Source organism: Oncorhynchus mykiss, chromosome 21 (genome assembly GCF_057628025.1).
Source record: "Oncorhynchus mykiss isolate SJ-2025 chromosome 21, ASM5762802v1, whole genome shotgun sequence".
NCBI classification, from domain to species: Eukaryota; Metazoa; Chordata; class Actinopteri; order Salmoniformes; family Salmonidae; genus Oncorhynchus; species Oncorhynchus mykiss.
The window spans coordinates 43,994,929-44,015,502 of record NC_143042.1 but is presented as its reverse complement, the minus strand read 5'-3'; the positions used below and the strand labels follow the sequence as shown (position 1 = coordinate 44,015,502).

Genomic DNA, 20,574 nt, shown 5'->3' with positions numbered 1-20,574 from the left:
AACATTATTATGGCAGTGCTATTTCTATTCGTAAAAATTATGTTCAAACGTCAAAAGCAGAAAAAATATATAATTTCATAAGCTAAATGTAATTGACCCATCATGCAATCTGAGGTCAAGGTTCGTTTTGCATTGCTACTTCCGCCTTACTTGCCGGCCGCTTCTTGTTGTCAAGAAACGTCACTTATCAGCTCAGAAATTACATTGTGATATTGGGGATAAAATGGCAACACCTAACTCATATAAACTAAGCTGCTCTATACCTGGTCATGAAATGGATGTGAGAGGTCTTTCAGCTGCTTTTTTCCCTGACGGAGCCTTTGTGTCTGTTTCCCGAGACCGAACTGGACGAGTCTGGGTACCAAACTCAAGGTACCGCGAGCTAGCTTAGCTCAACAGACAATAATGTGGTTCTCACCATTTTAATGTCGTAAATATAATCAGTTAGGAACCCTAGCCACACACATCGATGCCCCTCTCAATTTAACATAAGCATTATGTAAAGGCAAACCAACAAGTCGCTGCTATTGCATCGACGCTAGCTAGCAAAATTAGCGTTGTCATTCTCTTAGCAAGTATTATGCAGTGTTTTTTCCACATCGGATAGTCCCCCATTCATAACACGCCAACTGTAGGTGACACAAGGTTTCTTAAACTTGAAGGACGAGATTTATCGCTAGACCTTATGGCTATTGTTAGCTAGCTAGTTAGCTAACGTTATTAACGTTTCCTTTATAGCTAGCAACGCTTTTTTCTATAGCTAGTTAATCATTAGAAATAGCCAGAGCCTGTTCAGAATTTGACACCGCCCTGTTCTGCATTGGAAATGTAATACCATTTAATTTCATATAACATGTTTTGTCTCTCTTCAGCCCAGACAGGGGGTTCACAGAAATGCATTGCATGACAGGTCATCAAAATTTTGTATCCTGTGTATGCATCATCGCTCCAAGTGACACATATCCTCGGGGACTCATAGCCACTGGTGGAAATGACCACAACATATGTGTTTTCACACTGGACCAACCACAACCATTATTCACCCTGAAGGGACACAAAAACACAGGTAGAGTTGATAAACAGTTAATGCATTATTGTGCAACACCTAATTGAACGTGATTACTTTACTTCAAATACCAACTTGGTCTGATGACACTTTTGTTGTGAATAGCTAGACATGATCCATGATATGTATGTCCACAGTGTGCACTCTGTCCTCTGGAAAGTTTGGAACCCTACTGAGTGGCTCATGGGACACCACAGCAAAAGTCTGGCTCAACGAGAAGTGCATGATGACCTTACAGGTAAAGTGTATGAGACATGTTCAGTAGAGCTCAATTTAGCAAAAACATTTTGCGACATAATATGAAAATCTGTGTTCTTAATGAATAAGTTTCGCAACATTTTCTCTGTACTGAACACAACCCAGGTGAGTGAATATGGCTAGATGTGCTCTTTTGTATTCCAGGGGCACACAGCAGCAGTGTGGGCAGTGGTCATATTACCTGAACAAGGCCTCATGCTGTCAGGATCAGCTGACAAGACCATCAAGCTGTGGAAGGCTGGGCATTGTGAGAAGACATTTACAGGTGAGATATTAATGCACCCACAAACCACCGTTCCCTCCATAAATATGGTGGCAGTACTGAGGCCAGACATCACTGAATGCATTCGTCTGTCCCAGGTCACGAGGACTGTGTCAGAGGGCTAGCGGTGGTCAGCGACCTGGAGTTCTTTTCCTGCAGCAATGACACCAGTATCAGGAGATGGCTGGTGACTGGGGAATGTGTGCAGGTATACTACAGCCATACCAACTACATCTACAGCCTGGCCGTCTTCCCCAATGGACAAGGTACAGTATGGACGACTGATCCCAGACAATCTACCTGTGCCCTGTTTTTAGAACCACTATGCCCTAGGAAAGTGTGACAGTCTGTTTGTAGAACCACTATGCCCGAGGAAAGTGTGACAGTCTGTTTGTAGAACCACTATGCCTGAGGAAAGTGTGAAAGTCTGCTTGTGCTTCAAATCACATTTTATTTGTCACATGCGGTGAATACAACCTTACAGTGAAATGCTTACTTACAAGCCCGTACCCAACAATGCAGTTTTAAGAAAAATAAGTGTATAGTAAAAAAATAGATAAGTTAAGTTGACAATTGTTAGGGCCTTCCTCTGACACCTCCGGGTATAGAGGTCTGGGAAGGCAGGAAGCTTGGCCCCAGTGATGTACTGGGCCATACGCACTACCCTCTGTAGTGCCTTGCTGTCATAGGTTGAGCAGTTGACGTACAAGGCAGTGATGAAGCCAATCAGAATGCTCTCTCTCGGGGCAGCTTTAGAACTTTTTTGAGGATCTGAGGACCCATTCCAAATCTTTTCAGTCTCCTGAGGGGGAATAGGCTTTGTCGTGCCCTCTTCACGACTGTCTTGGTGTGTTTGGACCATGATAGTTTGTTGGTGATGTGGACAACAAGGAACTTGAAGCTCTCAACCTGCTCCACTACAGCCTGTTGATGAGAATGGGGGCATGCTCGGTCCTTCTTTTCCTGTAGTCCACAATCATCTCCATTGTCTTGATCACGTTGATGGAGAGGTTGTTATCCTGGCACCACATGGCCAGGTCTCTGACCTCCTCCCTATAGACTGTCTCATCGTTGTCGGTGATCAGGCCTACCACTGTTGTGTCGTCGGCAAACTTGATGATGGTGTTGGAGTCATGCCTGGCCATGTAGTCATGGGTGAGCAAGGAGTACAGGAGGGCACTGAGCACGCACCCTTGAGGGGCCCCCGTATTGAGGATCAGCATGGCAGATGTTTTTTTTTTCCTTAAGGGGTGTGTTGTTACCTACCCTTACCACCTAGGGACGGCCCTTCAGAAAGTCCAGGATCCAGTTTCAGAGGGAGGTGTTGAGTCCCAGGGTCCTTAGCTTAGTGATGAGCTTTGAGGGCACTATTGTGTTGAACACTGAGCTGTAGTCAATGAACAGCATTTTCACGTATGTGTTCTTTTTGTCCAGGTGGGAAAGGGCAGTGTGGAGTGCAATAAAGATGGCATCATCTGTGGATCTGTTGTGGCGGTTTGGGATAATGGTGTTGTTTGGGATAATGGTGTTGTTGTGAGCCCTGACCAGCTTTTCAAAGCACTTCATGGCTGCAGACATGAGTGCTATGGTTTGGTAGTCATTCAGGCAGGTTATCTTAGTGTTCTTGGGCACAGGGACTATGGTGGTCTGCTTGAAACATGTTGGCATTACAGACTCAGTCAGGGACAGGTTGAAAATGTCAGTGAAGACACTTGCCAGTTGTTCAGCAGATGCTCGGAGTACACATCCTGGTAATCTGTCTGGTCCTGCAGCCTGGTGAATGTTGACCTGTTTTTAAAGGTCTTACTCACATCGGCTACGGAGAGCGTGATCACACAGTTGTCCGGAACAGCTGATGCTCTCATGCATGATTCAGTGTTGCTTGCCTCGAAGCGAGCATAGAAGTAATTTAGCTCGTCTGGTAGGCTCGTGTCACTGGGCAGCTCGCGGCTGGCTTCCCTTTGTAGTCTGATAGTTTGCAAGCCCTGCCACATCCGACGAGCATCTGAGCCGGTGTAGTACAATTCAATCTTAGTCTGTATTGATGCTTTGCCTGTTTGATGGTTCGTCTGAGGGCATAGTGGGATTTCTTATAAGCGTCCGGGTTAGAGTTCTGCTCCTTGAAAGCGGCAGCTCTACCCGTTAGCTCAGTATGGATGTTGCCTGAAATCCATCGCTTCTGATTGGGGTATGTACTTAAGGTCCCTGTGGGGACGACGTCATCGATGCACCTATTGATGAAGCCAGTGACTTATGTGGTGTACTGCCATCGGAAGAATCCCGGAACATATTCAGTCTGTGCCAGCAAAACAGTCCTGTAGCTTAGCATCTGTGCCATCTGACCACTTCTTTATTGACCGAGTCACTGGTCCGCCCTGTTTTAGTTTTTGCTTGTAAGCAGGAATCAGGAAGATAGAATTATGGTCAAATTTGCCAAATGGAGGGCTAGGGTGAGCTTTGTATGCATCTCTGTGTATGGAGTGAAGGTGGTCTAGAGTTTTTTTTTTCCTTCTGGTTGCACATTTTAATATGCTGGTAAAAATTTGGTCAAATGGATTTAAGTTTCCCTGCATTAAAGTCCCCGGCCACTAGGAGCGCCGCCTCTGGATGAGCGTTTTCCTGTTTGCTTATGGCCTTATACAGCTCATTGAGTGCAGATTTAGTGCCAGCACTCTTTTGGTAAATGGTGTGGTCTACAGCTTATCATGAGATACTCTACCTCAGACGAGCAAAACCTTGAGACTTCCTTCATTTTAGATTTCGTGCACCAGCTGTTGTTTACAAATACACACAGACCGCCACCCCTTGTCTTACCAGAGGCAGCTGTTCTATCTTGCCGATTTAGCATAATTTAGCTGTATTTTATCCATGTTATCGTTCAGCCACGACTTGGTGAGACATAAGATATTACAGTTTTTAATGTCCCGTTGGCAGGATATTGTACGTTGGCTAATAGGACTGATGGTAGAGGCAGATTACCCACTTGCCGTCAGATCCTTACAAGGCACCCCAACCTATGTTCCCGATATCTCTGTCTCTTTGTCATGTGAATGACAGGAATGTCATAAGACACGGTGGCAGAAACATTATGTACAAAATAAGTTACAAATAATGCGAAAAAACACGCACAATTGGTTGAGCGCCCGTAAAACGGCAGCCATCTCCCACGGCACCATTATGTTTTCATAGTAGAAAAGATAACTCCTGCACACACAATATTGCCTCTGCACATTTACTTTGTTGAAGTTTCCGTCAGACATTTTTCAAGACAATCTGTTGGTGCTCTCCTCCCCTCTCAGATTTTGTGAGCACAGGAGAGGACCGGACCTTGAGGATATGGAAGCAGGGCGAGTGCCAACAGACCATCCGTCTCCCAGCCCAGTCAGTGTGGTGCTGCTGTATCCTGCCCAACGGGGATATAGCTGTGGGAGCCAGGTAAACCCCACTGTCCAACCATTTCTATCTCACTGTCAAAGGACATGAGACATAGCAGTATAATACATGAAAACAACTGCATCACCTCTATCAGAGATAGATATACAGTAACAGTCAAAAGTTTGGACACACCTACTCATTCCAGGGTTTTTGTTTATTTTTTACTATTTTCTACTTTGTAGAACAGTAGTGAAGACATCAAAACTATGAAATAACACATGTGGAATCATGTAGCAACCAAAAAAGTGTTAAACAAATATTTATATTTGAGTTTCTGACAGCTTTGCACACGCTTGACAGCTTTGCACACGCTTGGCAATCTCTCAACCAGCTTCATGAGGTAGTCACCTGGAATGCATTTCAAATAACTGGTGTGCCTTGTTAAAAGTAAATTTGTGGAATTTGTTTCCTTAATGCGGTTGAGCCAATCAGTTGTGTTGTGACATGGTAGTGGTGGTATACAGAAGATTGCCCTATTTGCTAAAAGACCAAGTCTATATTATGGCAAGAACTGCTCATATAAGCAAAGAGAAATGACAGTCCATCATTACTTTAAGACATGAAGGTCAGTCAATATGGAAAATTCAAGTGCAGTCGCAAAAACCATCAAGCACTATGATGAAACTGGCTCATGAGGACCGCCACAGGAAAGGAAGACCCAGAGTTACCTCTGCGGCAGAGGATAAGTTAATTAGAGTTACCAGCTTCAGAAATTGCAGCAGGGTATAACTACTTCACAGAATTAAAGTAACAGACACATCTCAACATCAACTGTTCAGAGGAGGCTGTGTGAATCAGGCCTTCATGGTAGAATTGCTGCAAAGAAACCACTACTAAAGGACACCAATAATAAGAAGAGACTTGCTTGGGCCAAGAAACAAGAGCAATGGACATTAGACCAGTGGAAATCTGTCCTTTGGTACAATTTTTTTGTCTTTGTGAGACGCAGTGTAGGTGAACGAATTATCACAGCATGTGTAGTTCCCACTGTGAAGCATGGAAGAGGACGTGTGGAGGTGCTTGGCTGGTGACACTGATTTATTTAGAATTCAGGGCACACTTAGCCAGCATGGCTACCACAGCATTCTGCAGCAATACGCCATCCCATCTGGTTTGCGCTTAGTGGGACTATAATTTGTTTTTCAACAGGACAATGACCCAACACATCTCCAGGCTGTGTAAGGGCTATTTGACCAAGAAGGAGAGTGATGGAGTGCTGCATCAGATTACCTGGCCTCCGCAATCACCCGACCTCAACCCAACCCGTTACAGCCTTATTCTAAAATTGATTAAATAAAACATGTTCCTCATCAATCTACACACAATGCCCCATAATGACATGGCAAAAACAGGTTTATAGAAATACCTTATTTACATAAGTATTCAGACCCTTTGCTATGAGACTCAGAATTGAGCTCTGGTGCATCCTGTTTCCATTGATCATCCTTGAGATGTTTCGATATCTTGATTGGAGTCCACCTGTGGTAAATTCAATTGATTCGACATGATTTGGAAAGGCCTGTCTACACACCTGTCTATATAAGGTCCCACAGTTGACAATGCATGTCAGAGCAAAAACCGAGACATGAGGTCGAAGGAATTGTCCGTAGAGCTCTGAGACAGGATTGTGTAGAGGCACAGCTCTGGGAAAGGGTACCAAAATATTTCTGCAGCATTTAAGGTCACCACAGTGGCCTCATCCTTCTTAAATGGAAGAAGTTTGGAACCACCAAGACTCTTCCTAGAGCTGGCCGCCCAGCCAAACTGAGAAATCGGGGGAGAAGTGCCTTGGTCAGGGAGGTGATAAAGAACCCGATGGTCACTCTGACAGAGCTCCAGAGTTCCTCTGTGGAGATGGGAGAACCTTCCAGAAGGACAATCATCTCTGCAGTACTCCACCAATCAGGCCTTTATGGTAGAGTGGCCAGACGGAAGCTACTCCTCAGCGAAAGGCACATGACAGCCCGCTTGGAGTTTGCCAAAAGGCACCTAAAGGACTCTCAGACCATGAGAAACAAGATTATTTTGTCTGATGAAACCAAGATTGAACTCTTTTGCCTGGCATCATCCCTACGGTGAAGCATGGTGATGGCAGCATCATGCTGTGTGGATGTTTTCCAGTGGCAGGGACTGGAAGAGACTCGTCAGAATCGAACTAAAGATGAACTGAGCAAAGTACAGAGATCCTTGATGAAAACCTGCTCCGGGTTCACATCCCAGCAGGACAACAATCCTAAGCACACAGCCAAGATGTCGCATGATGTCAATGTCTCAATGTCCTTGAGTGGCCCAGCCAGAACAAGGACTTGAACCCAATCTAAAATCTCTGAAGAGACCTGAAAATAGCTGTGCAGCAACGCACCACAACCAACCTGACAGAGCTTGAGAGGATCTGCAGAAGAGAAGAATGGTAGAAACTCCCCAAATACAGGTGTGCCAAGCTTGTAGCGTCATACCCAAGAAGACTCGAGGCTGTAATCGCTGCCGAAGGTGTTTCAACAAAGTACTGAGTAAAGGATCTGAATACTTATGTCAATGTGATATTTCTGTTTTTTTATATATATATAAATTACCCAACATTTCTAAAAACTTGTTTTTGCTTTGTCATTATGGGGTATTGTTTGTAGATTGATGGGGGGGGACTGTTGAATCCATTTTAGAATAAGGCTGTAACGTTACAAAATGTGGAAAAAGTCAAGGGGTCTGAATACTTTCTGAACTCACTGTATATTATTATTAATTAGTTAGTGAGTAGTTCAAAGTAAATTAAGAGAAACAGTTAAATGGAAAGAGTGAGGAGAGAGCAATGTTGCTGCGGTTACCTTGCTTTTGTGTCACCGATTTGTGTTATTCGCCTCACAGTGACGGCCTCATCAGAGTGTTCACTGAGGTGGAAGACCGCATGGCCAGCCCTCAGGACCTCCAAGCTTTCGAGGATGAGCTCTCCAAGACCACCATCGACCCCAAGACTGGGGACCTGGGGGACATCAAGATGGAGGATCTTCCAGGCAGGGATCACCTTGATGAGCCTGGTAATTATATTATGTACATTTTCCATTATATTAATTTATTAATTAATAATGAATTTCATTACACTATATATGTATTGATATCTATATATTCAATTAACAGAAAACTATTAGGACATTACATGCCCAACATCACTGTTTGGCTGTTATTGTTTTTTTGCATCTACAGCCCCTGATCACTGACATCTTTCATGAATGATAAACGTATTTTTACCAATCACCAATCTTTAGTAGAACTGAAACTATAAACCACAGAAGCACATGAAAAGTGGAGTAATTCAGAAACCCCCCTTGTTGTATTGGAGTGTGTAAAGTATGCACACTCATTAAGATGTGTGTCTGTCTCCCAGGGAATCGGGAAGGACAGACGCGGCTGATCAAAGAGGGCCAGAAGGTGGAGGCGTACCAGTGGAGCGTGGCCGACAGCCGCTGGATGAAGATAGGAGATGTGGTGGGAGGGTCCAACCAGCAGACCTCCAAGAAAGTCAACTATGAGGGGAAGGTGCGGTCACGAAATTCTGTCAGCCGGGGATTGTCAAGCAAATAACTGTCGGTCTCACGGTAATTGATCGTTAATTAACATGAACACATATCCTGGCTTCCCCACTGATGCAGACCTTTGGAACATCTACATTTTAAAAAAGTGTAATAAATCCATTTAATATAGCTTACACCTTTACAATAAATTCATTCTTTATTTTAGACAGGCCTAAAGAAGTATGATATGAAGAAATTGTAGTCTTTCAGAAGAACAGAATAGCATACTGTGAGTTGTTCTTATGTCAGGTGATGATTCAAGATTCATGATCTGACCATGCCAAATGGCTGTGGGCTACGCAAGTTCATTTAGGAGACAATATTTGCATTCAATTCCATGGCATTTGTTTATATTATTTTATAGTATGAAGAATACAATTGAACCAAGTTGAATAAAATAGAAAGGATATTTTCTCCAAACGATTTGAGGGAGTGCAAACATGCAGCTATTCTGTGTTGAGTGGTTAACAAAGAAATAGGTACTCCTATATGCTTCATTTAGAGTTGTTCTACAAACGTTGGGCAGGATGCGACACTGATGATTTGAAAAAAGTTGTTTGAGAGGTATGGGTTCTTTGTTTTTTGTGCAGGCTGTACACACCATCAGTCTCTCATTCAGAATTTGACAAGCACTTGATAATGACTCAAATTTCACGGCGGCATCCCCTTTTGTGTGGCCGTAAAGCACCCTAAAAAAATCTGGAGTGCTGTGTTGTGCCCTTCTCCCTGAGTGCTGCGCGCTCCGAAGCACCTCGCACTCATATGGCTCTCCATCACATGATCAGGTCTTTCTCACAGGCTACAAGTGAAGACAGACACATCGGGGACGCAACTGCGCACGTCCTTATCCAATTCCGAGGTGCATATTGAAGATATTGGAAGAACTGTCCACTTTTACGTTTCGTCAGCCAACAAGATGAGTAGGGTTAGGCCTAACAAACAGCAAAAGCACTAGCCTATGTAAATGTACTGTCCCCCATAGTACAGTCGTGGCCAAAAGTTTTGAGAATGACATAAATATAAATTTTCACAGTCTGCTGCCTCAGTTTGTATGATGGCAATTTGCATATACTCCAGAATGTTATGAAGAGTGATCAGATGAATTGCAATTAATTGCCTTCTTTACCATGCAAATGAACTGAATCCCCCAAAAAACATTTCCACTGCATTTCAGCCCTGCCACAAAAGGAACAACTGACATCATGATTCTCTCGTTAACACAGGTGTGAGTGTTGACAAGGACAAGGCTGGAGATCACTCTGTCATGCTGATTGAGTTCGAATAACAGACTGGAAGCTTCAAAAGGAGGGTGGTGCTTGGAATCATTGTTCTTCCTCTGTCAACCATGGTTACCTGCAAGGAAACATGTGCCGTCATCATTGCTTTGCACAAAAAGGGCTTCACAGGCAAGGATATTGCTGCCAGTAAGATTGTACCTAAATTAACAATTTTATCAGATCATCAAAAACTTCAAGGAGAGTGGTTCAATTGTTGTGAAGAAGGCTTCAGGGCGCCTAAGAAAGTCCAGCAAGCGCCAGGACCGTCTCCTAAAGTTGATTCAGCTGCGGGATCAGGGCACCACCAGTAAAGAGCTTGCTCAGGAATGGCAGCAGGCAGGTGTGAGTGCATCTCCACGCACAGTGAGACGAAGACTTTTGGAGGATGGCCTGGTGTCACGAAGGGCAGCAAAGAAGCCACTTCTCTCCAGGAAAAACAACAGGTACAGGGATTGGACTGCTGAGGATTGGGGTAAAGTCATTTTCTCTAATGAATCCCCTTTCCGATTGTTTGGGGCATCTGGAAAAAAGCTTGTCTGGGGAAGATAAGGTGAGCAGCCATGAATAAAGAATGGTACCAACACATCCGCCGAGAGCAAATTCCCAACCATCCAGGAACAGTTTGGTGACAAACAATGCATTTTCCAGCATGATTGGAGCACCTTGCCATAAGGCAAAAGTGATAACTAAGTGGCTCGGGGAAAAAAACATCAATATTTTGGGTCCATGGTCAGGAAACTCCCCAGACCTTAATCCCATTGAGAACTTGTGGTCAATCCTCAAGAGGCAGGTGGGGTGGACAAACAAAAACCCACACATTCTGACAAACTTCAAGCATTGATTATGCAAGAATTGTCTGTCAGGATGTGGCCCAGAAGTTAATTGACAGCATGCCAGGGCGGATTGCAGAGGTCTTGAAAAAGAAGGGTCAACACTGCAAATATTGCATCAACTATGCATCAACTTCATGTAATTGTCAATAAAAGCCTTTGACACTTGTGAATTGCTTGTAATTATACTTCAGTATTCCATAGTAACATCTGACAAAAACACTGAAGCAGTAAACTTTGGAAAATAATATTTGTGTCATTCTCAAAACTTTTGGCCACGACTGTACATAAGTTGACATTCTATTCTGTGCAATAAATAAATATTCAGAACATAGTCTGAGACAGTTGTGAGATGTGATGGATCCCAAATTAATACAAGCACTAGCATCCCCAAAAATGTTTACGCAATGCGTCAAACGCAACAGATCAGAACGTTTAGCTTTAAATTTTGATAAACTATTAGGCTATTTGTTCACATTATAAGTACAGCAATGCGCATATGGCAGTAGGCTAAAAGTGTGAATGTTACATTCGCGAGAGAACACCATTATCAAAAGTTACCACAAATGTGATTATGCATGTAATGCTTTTATTATAAAGGTGCATTTTTATGGTGAAATTATTATTCGCCAAAAAAAAGGCATTGTTTCATGCCTTAAACTGGGCGTCATAAGTGATAATATATAATTCACAAGTGATAGGCTAATATTGTCACCCATCAGAGTATTCTTGATTTAATCTTGTCATTACATATACTAAATCAAATATTTGTTTTGATTTAGAATGTACCTTGATCATGCACCTGTCTCGAAACGGGCAGCAGGAAAAAATACGTCACCTATGCACTTAAATAGCGAATGGAGGACGCTTTTCCCATGGTTCATTTTCATGCCAGCCAGGTAGGCTATACTCCTGTTGTTAAGAGAAGCAATGTACTTAATATTAGGAAAGTTGAGAAATAAATATAGTAGGCCTAGTCTATAGAAAGCTGATGGGATCCTCCTCTTTTTAAGAGGCCATCACTCTGTTTTCTCACTCAATTGCGTGGCCTATGGAAATGTTGCATTACATGAGCATCTCATGAAGTGTTTGATAAGATTTTCAATTCCATTTGCATTGATGTCAGCGTTATTAGAGGGACAATAGAGTGCTGAGTACCAGGCAGTTAGCAAGTTTGATAGGCTACTAATGACCATCAGCAGCATTAGAGCTTGGAGAAGCCTAATTACTGTGACTAAACGGTCACTTGGAATTTGACTTCCTTCATGACTTGTGAACGCCATAATGGCGGTAATAAGGTCGCCGCAACAGCCATAGGTGCACTCCAACGTTAGGTCAATGATGATAACAATAGATAGACAGGTCGAGAGAAACTTTGCCTCAGAGGAAAATTGTGTGCTGACTACAAGACAACTCTGGTGAACAGAGTACAGACGCAAGGCAAATTATTCACAAGTGCATTTGATCTTCACTGAGGCGAGCTGTCAGACAGTGAATCACTCAATCCATCTTCCGAATGGTTTTCCAGGAGTACGACTTTGTCTTCACCATCGACATCAACGAGGGTGGCCCGTCCATGAAGCTGCCCTACAACGTGACGGACGACCCCTGGCTGACGGCTCACAACTTCCTGCAGAAGAACGAGCTCAGCCCCATGTTCCTGGACCAGGTGGCCAACTTCATCATCGAGAACACCAAAGGACACACCTTGGGAGCCGCCCCACCCAGCGCTGCCGACCCATTCACTGGTAAAGCCACTGGATCAACAAGCGCCATAGGCTACACTTAGGGCAATGTTTTCTTCTAAAGAAAACGTGCAGTGAACCAAGTTCACATAATGTTTAAAATAGACCAGCCTAGCCCAGTAGTATCAATCCATTCACTGGTGAAGCCATTGAGCCATCTTCACTCTATAGGCCACGCCTGGGGCAGCATATTTGTCTTTGATGGGCAATTCCACTGTAACAGAGTGACTCAGAATTTTCACTTTAAAATGTATGTCAAACAAAAACCAGTGATTGCAAAGTTAAACAAACCACAAAAGTCTTTGCACAAGGATGACTTTCTATAAAGGTTCACTGAAAATGTCACAAACGCATTGACTTGAAGAACAGTGCAGACGCAAAGTCCGGTAACAGAATGACGGCACCAGCAGCACAAACCGTCATTCCGTCAACTGCACTCTTCTTCAAGTAAATGTGTTTTTGTAAAATGTTCTTTGGAAATGGTTAAGTCATCCTTGTGCAAAGAGTTGTATGGTTTGTGTAAATTTGCAATCATTGTTTTTTTTTGTTTGACATACATTTTAATGTGAAAAATCTCAGCATCACTCTGTTACAGTGGAATTGCCTCTAACAAACATTGTGCAACGTTACTGTAAACAATTGGAAAAGATGGGATCACAGCAAGTAAATACAAAATGTGTTTGGAATACCAGACTTACTGTATATTTACCCTGCTTTTGTCATGTTCACCATCAGGCTCAGGGCGATACATCCCTGTAGCTGCCGACAATAGAGCAGGTTTTGGGGCTGACCCCTTCACAGGTAAATAAAAACAAATGTCCTTTCTTGTAGAGTTCAGTTTGTTGAGAACATGCTGTTCTAATGTATTATATGGCATTTTCATTATATGGCTATGCTAATACATTATTACGGCGCTTTCCCCAGGCACTGGGCGATACATCCCAGGATCGGGGACTCCCACAGGGGCGCCGGTGGGCGCGGCAGACCCCTTCACAGGTAAGTCACTATAGCAATGCCTCGGGTTCAATCAAAGGTTGCATTGACACACGGTCCTGTTTTTTTTATCTTCACTCATAATAAAAGACAACCCAATAACACTGCTAAAGCAGATGAAATCTAGTCTCTAGTATTTTGTTTGTTTGAGGTGTAACATTTGCCTGTCTTCTTTTCTTCCCAGGTGGGGGTGCCTACTCCTCAGCTGCCTCGAGGCAGACATCCACCAACATCTACTTCCCCAAAACGGACGGGGTGACCTTCGAGCAGGCCAACGCAACACAGATAATGGGTAAGTAAACACTGACCAAAACATGATCCCTTCGTATTTTATTCCATATTTTCCTACCAGCAGAAATAATCTCTATTTATTCAGCGTACAAAACTGCACTGTGGCTGAACTGAAACAATGTGCATAGCTATATGAAAACCTCACTACAGAAAATACATCCCGGATATTAGTGTCCTAACATACTCAATTGCCTCTCTCTATGTTAATGTTGCCCTTCCACCACCAGCCAAGCTGAGGGAGCTGAACGGTGGGGCCCCTGGTGAATACAGGCTGTCTGAGGAGGTGCTGGGGAGCCTGGAGAAGCTGCTGGTATCTGTATGTGACCCCTGTGCCTCAGAGCAGCCCACCACCGAGCAGATCAGCCTTCTCTGGAAGACCTCTCACTGGCCAGAAGGTAGGCTAACAATCATTATGGGTTTTGTATTTATTAAGGATCCCCATTTAGTTACTGCCAAGGCAGCAGCTACTCTTCAAATCAAAGTTTATTTGTCACGTGTGCCGAATACAAGTGTAGACCTTACAGTGAAATGCTTACTTACAAGCTCCTACCAATAGTGGAAAAAAGGTATTAGGTGAACAATGGGTAAGTAAAGAAATAAAACAACAGTAAAAAACAGGCTATAAACAGTAGCGAGGCTACATACAGACACCGGTTAGTCAGGCTGATTGAGGTAGTATGTACATGTAGATATGGTTAAAGTGACTATGCATATATGATGAACAGAGAGTAGCAATAGCGTAAAAGAGGGGTTGGTGGGTGGTGGGACACAATGCAGATAGCCCGGTTAGCCAATGTGCGGGAGCACTGGTTGGTCGACCCAATTGGGGTAGTTTGTACATGAATGTATAGTTAAAGTGACTATGCATATATGAAAAACAGAGAGTAGCATGAGTGTAAAAGAGGGGTTGGGGGGGGCACACAATGCAAATAGTCCAGGTAGCCATTTGATTACCTGTTCAGGAGTCTTATGGCTTGGGGGTAAAAACAGGGAAGCCTTTTTGTCCTAGACTTGGCACTCCGGTACCACTTGCCATGCGGTAGTAGAGAGAACAGTCTATGACTGGGGTGGCTGGGGTCTTTGACAATTTTTAGGGCCTTCCTCTGACACCGCCTGGTGTAGAGGTCCTGGATGGCAGGCAGCTTAGCCCCAGTGATGTACTGGGCCGTACGCACTACCCTCTGTAGTGCCTTGCGGTCGGAGGCCTAGCAATTGCCGTACCAGGCAGTGACGCAACCAGTCAGGATGCTCTCGATGTTGCAGCTGTAGAACCTTTTGAGGGTCTGAGGACCCATGCCAAGTATTTTTTGTTTCCTGGGGGGGAATAGGCTTTGTCGTGCCCTCTTCACGACTGTCTTGGTGTGTTTGGACCATTCTAGTTTGTTGTTGATGTGGACACCAAGGAACTTGAAGCTCTCAACCTGCTCCACTACAGCCCCGTCTATGAGAATGGGGGCGTGCTCGGTCCTCCTTTTCCTGTAGTCCACAATCATCTCCTTAGTCTTGGTTACGTTGAGGGATAGGTTGTTATTCTGGCACCACCCGGCCAGGTCTCTGACCACCTCCCTATAGGCTGTCTCGTTGTCGGTGATCAGGCCTACCACTGTTGTGTCGTCTGCAAACTTAATGATGGTGTAGGAGTCGTGCCTGGCAATGTAATGTAATGCCTGGGGTCCAGCAACATTAAGGCAGTTATATACAATTTAAAATATTACATGATATTACATTTCATAACCCTTTTCACAACACGTTGTGTTCTCTCAGGCCACTACTCTACTATCACATATCTACAATACAAAATCCACATGTGTGTAGAGTGCCTGTTCTACCTACAAGTACATATTACCTCAATTACCTCGACTAACTGGTGCCCCCACACATTGACTCTGTACCGGTGCCCCCTGTATATGGCCTTGCTATTGTTATTTTACTGCTGCTGTTTAATTATTTGTTACTTTTATTTTACATTTTTTACTTTTCAATTTTTTACTTAACACATTTTTCTTATTTTCTTAACTTCTTAAGGCATTGTTGGTTAAGTAAGCATTTCACTGTATTCGGCGCATGTGACAAATAACATTCGATTTGTTTTATCGTTTGTGTGTGTGTGTGTGTGTCTCTTCACAGTCCCCGCTGTTCCATAAGGTGTATTTTTATCTGTTATTTAAATCTGATTCTACTGTTTGCATCAGTTACCTGATGTGGGATAGAGTTCCATGTAGTCATGGCTCTATGTAGTACTGTGCACCTCCCATAGTCTGTTCTGGACTTGGGATTTGTAAAGAGACCTTTGGTGGCATGTCTTGTGTGGTATGCATGGGTGTCTGAGCTGTTTGCTAGTAGTTTAAACCGGCACCTCGGTGCATTCATGTCAAGAAGTGATGAAGTCAATCTCTCCTTCACTTTGAGCCATGAGAGAGTTCCATTCATGTTATTAATGTTAGCTCTCCGTGTACATTTAAGGGCCTGCCGTGCTGCCCTGTTCTGAGCCAATTGTAATTTTCAGAGGTGCCTCTTTGTGACACCTGACCACACAACTGAACAGTAGTCCAGGTGTGACAAACCTATGTTCTGAAAGACCAGCGCTTTATTATAGACAGACTACTCCCCATCTTAGCTACTGTTGTATCAACATGTTTTGACCATGACAGTTTACAATCCAGGGTTACTTCAAGCAGTTTAGTCACCTCAACTTGCTCAATTTCCACATAATTTATTATAAGATTTAGTTGAGGTTCAGGGTTTAGTGAATGATTGTGCCCCAAATACAATGCGTTTAGTTGTTGTAAGATTTAGGAATAACTTATTCCTTGTCACCCATTCTGAAACTAACTGCAGATCTTTGTTAACTGATGCAGTGACATCACTCTCTGTAGGAGCTGACGTGTATCGTGTTGAGTCATCCGCATACATAGACACTCTGGCTTTAGTCAGTCAGTGACATATCATTAGTAAAGATTGAAAAAATTTAGGGGCCTAGACAGCTGCCCTGGGAAATTCCTGATTCTATCTGGATTATGTTGTAGAAGCTTCCATTAAAGAACACATTCTGTGTTCTGTTAGACAGGTAACTCTTTGTCCACAATAAAGCAGGGGGTGTAAAGCCGTAACACATACGTTTTCCCATCAGCAGACTATGATCGATAAGGTCAAAAGCCACACTGAAGTCTAACAAAACAGCTCCCACAAACCTTTATCATCAATTTCTCTCAGCCAATCATCAGTCATTTGTGTAAGTGCTGTGCTTGTTGAATGTCCTTCCCTATAAGCGTGCTGAAAGTCTGTTGTCAATTTGTTTACAGTAAAATAGCATTGTATCTGGTCAAACACTATTTTTTTCAAACGTTTCCAAAGGGTTGGTAACAGGCTGATCAGCTATTTGAGCCTATAAAGGGGGCTCTACTATTGTTAGGGTAGCGGAATTACTTTTGCTTCTCCAAGCCTAAGGGCACAAATTGTTTTACTATAGCCTTGGGCAGGACTAAGGTTTATCTCACTAGACTGGAGTTCTGATAAGCATTTTATTGTTTGACTTCAGTTTCAGTGTTTTCAAAAATAAAAAGCCCCATCAGCCTTTTCAAGCATGTGAAACTATTGCACATTCCAGTATTTAAACATATGGTGATGTCCCTTGTGAGCCTACTATCACTTCATTGACCTGTAATCATCTCTTCTCTCTCCTGTCCTCCAGACATAGTCTTCCCCGTCCTGGACATCCTGAGGCTGGCGGTGCGCCACCCACAGGTCAACGAGAGCCTGTGCGGCGGCGACGCAGACGATGGCGTTGCGCTCTGCAACCACCTACTGAGCCTGATGAAGCCGCAGGCCCGGCCAGCCAATCAAATGCTGGCGCTGCGGACGCTCTGCAACTGCTTTAGTGGCTGGCGTGGCCGAGCCCTCCTATTGGCCCAACGGGAGGCTGTCCTGTCGCACGCTGCCGACCTGTGCTCCGTGTGCAACAAAAACATTCACATCGCCCTGGCCACTCTCGTCCTCAACTACGCCGGCTCTCTCCACGGCCAGCCTGACCTGGAAGCCAAGGCCCAGTGTCTGTCGGTGGCCAGTGCAGCGCTGGAGTCAGTGCAGGACAAGGAGGCGGTGTTTAGGCTCCTAGTGGCCCTGGGGACCACAGTGGCCTCCGACCAGACGGCCCAGGATCTGGCCAAGTCCCTGGGGGTCACGTCACAGATCGCCAAGTACACCTCTGTTACCGACCCGGCCAAGGTTGGCGAGTGCTGCCAGCTGGTTTTAAAAGAACTGCAGTGATCTGATCTCATTTTCTGTGTTTTAATCCACACCAGTATCCCCTTTCCCCTTACATTATTACTAGTCTCTGTTCAAGTGTTTTATTGATTTCTGACTGGTGGACTGTTGGATTGCATGTGCTGCAATAAAAAGATGTACAAATGGAATATTTCATTCAGCCTTTATTAATGATGGAGTTGGTGAGAAAGTAGGATTTAAATAGAAATGGCTGCGTTTACACATGCAGCCCAATCCTGATCTTTTGACCAATCAGATCAGCTCTGAAAAATATCTAATGTGAAAAGATCTGACTTGATTGGTCAATAGACCAATTAGTGGAAAACATCCGAATTGGGCTGGAATCAGGCTAGTTTATCACCCATCTGCTACATTACCTGAGTTAGACACGGTTGAATCATTAGATGAATACTAAAAGGTCAGTGATCTTAAAGGAATAGTTCACTGAAATTACAAAATTACATTTGGTTTTCTTACCCTGTCCGTAGACTGCTTACGGGGAAAGGAAAGCAATATGGAATTTGGGTGAACTATCCCTTTAAGTTTAGAAAGTCATGTAACATCAAGCAAAAGCACGTTTTCACCTGGCATCGTGATCCGAGACTCAGAAATGCATCAATCGCAGATCAGATCACAGGTGAAAGCATGCAATGAATGTCCACTCTGCAACAATGAAGTAAGTGGCATGTTGTCCCCAGTGCCACCCTCTTGGTGAACTATTTACGCAGCACCTCAGTTCCTCATGGTAAATACTGTAACTGTAAACAGTGGAATCTCAACTATGACGCTGCATGGGATAGCAGCTGTCTTATGGGCTCCTAACCAATTCTGGTATGTTTTTTTTGAGCTGGTCTTAACTTTTTTTTTGTGCATAATGTTTCCTCCATTTCCTATGACTGGAAACCGCTTCTGGACATCAGAACAGCGATCACTACCCTCTATTTGGACGAAAATGTCTACTAAAATGAGTTGGCAGCTCTGGACATTCTGCTTACTCTGGACCATGCCCTAATCCCCGGGAATCGAAAGAGGAAGTGGCGGAGAAAGAGGCAGGTGAGCCGGCCCCATGACAAGACTTCGTTGGTGAGTAAATAGACTGCCATTGCCCACTGTCCTACTAGCAAACGTGCAGTCACTGGAGAACAAACCATGACTATCCTATCAACGGGATGTTTTTCAGAGTTGTGGCTGAACGAGGACATGGATATAAAGTACCAGTCAAAAGTTTGGACACTTACTCATTCAAGGGTTTTTCTTTATTTTTACTATTTTCTACATTGTATAATAATAGTGAAGACATCCAGACTATGAAATAACACATATGTACTAACCAGAGTGGTAAACAAATCAAAATATATTTTATATTTTTCAAAGTAGCCACTCTTTGCCTTTGACAGTTTTGCACACTCTTGGAATTCTCTCAACCAGCTTCACCTGGAATCATTTTCCAACAGTCTTGAAGTTCCCACATATACTGATCCTTTGTTGGCTGCTTTTCCTTCACTCTGCGGTCCAACTCATCCCAAACCATCTCAATTGGGTTGAGGTCGGGTGAATTGTGGAGGCAAGGTCATCTGGTGCAGCACTCTCCTTTGTCAAATAGCCCTTACACAGCCTGGAGGTGTGTTGGGTCATTGTCCTGTTGAAAATCAAATGATAGTTCCACTAAGCGCTAACCAGATGGGATGGAGTATTGCTGCAGAATGCTGTGGTCACCATGCTGGTGTGCCTTGATTTCTAAATAAATCACAGACAGAACCCCCACACCATGCTTCACGGTGGGAACAACACATGCAGACATCATCCGTTCACCTACACTGCGTCTCACAAAGACACAACGTTGTCCATTGCTAATGTTTCTTGGCACAAACAAGTCTCTTCTGGTGTTCATTAGTATAAGGTTCTTTGCAGCAATTCCACCATTAAGGCCTGATTCAGGAAGTCTCCTTTGAACAGTTGATGTTGAGATATGTCTGTTACTTGAACTCTGTGAAGCATTTATTTGGGCTGCAATTTCTGAGGATGGTAACTCTAATGAACCTATCCTCTGCCACAGAGGTAACTGGGTCTTCCTTTCTTGTGGTGGTCCTCATGAGACCGTTTCATCATAGCGTTTGATGGTTTTTGTAAAGTAATTAAAGTAATTCTTAAAGTAATTATGGACTGTCGCTTATTTTGCTTATTTGAGCTGTTGGTCTTTTACCAAATTGGGCTATCTTCTGTATACCACCCCTACCTTGTCACTAAACAACTGATTGGCTCAAACGTATTAAGAAGGAAAGAAATTCTACAAATGAACTTTTAACAAAGCACACCTGTTAATTGAAATGCATTCCATGTGACTACCTCATGAAGCTGGTTGAGAGAATGCCAAGAGTGTGTAAAGCTGTCATCGAGGCAAAGGGTGGCTACTTTGAAGAATCTCCAATACATTTTGATTTGTTTAACAATTGTTTGGTTAGTACATGATTCCATATGTTATTTCATAGTTTTGATGTCTTCACTATTATTCTACAATGTAGAGAATAGTAAAAATAAAGAAAAACCCTTGAATGAGTTGTTGTGTCCAAACATTTGACTGATACTGT

At 43.6% G+C, this 20,574-nt stretch overlaps 1 protein-coding gene across 1 annotated transcript; it reads left to right on the top strand.

The window, feature by feature from the left end:
* The first annotated feature begins 185 nt into the window (after positions 1 to 185).
* LOC110500626 (phospholipase A-2-activating protein) lies at positions 186 to 18,135 on the top strand. The gene is made up of 14 exons (XM_021578100.3): positions 186 to 372; positions 873 to 1,066; positions 1,204 to 1,304; positions 1,469 to 1,589; positions 1,685 to 1,852; positions 4,886 to 5,021; positions 7,884 to 8,053; positions 8,401 to 8,552; positions 12,223 to 12,442; positions 13,175 to 13,240; positions 13,364 to 13,435; positions 13,617 to 13,724; positions 13,951 to 14,118; positions 17,415 to 18,135. The coding sequence occupies exons 1-14, from the start codon at positions 224 to 226 to the stop codon at positions 17,987 to 17,989; spliced, it is 2,400 nt and encodes a 799-aa protein (XP_021433775.1). The 5' UTR covers positions 186 to 223; the 3' UTR covers positions 17,990 to 18,135.
* Positions 18,136 to 20,574: the final 2,439 nt, after the last annotated feature.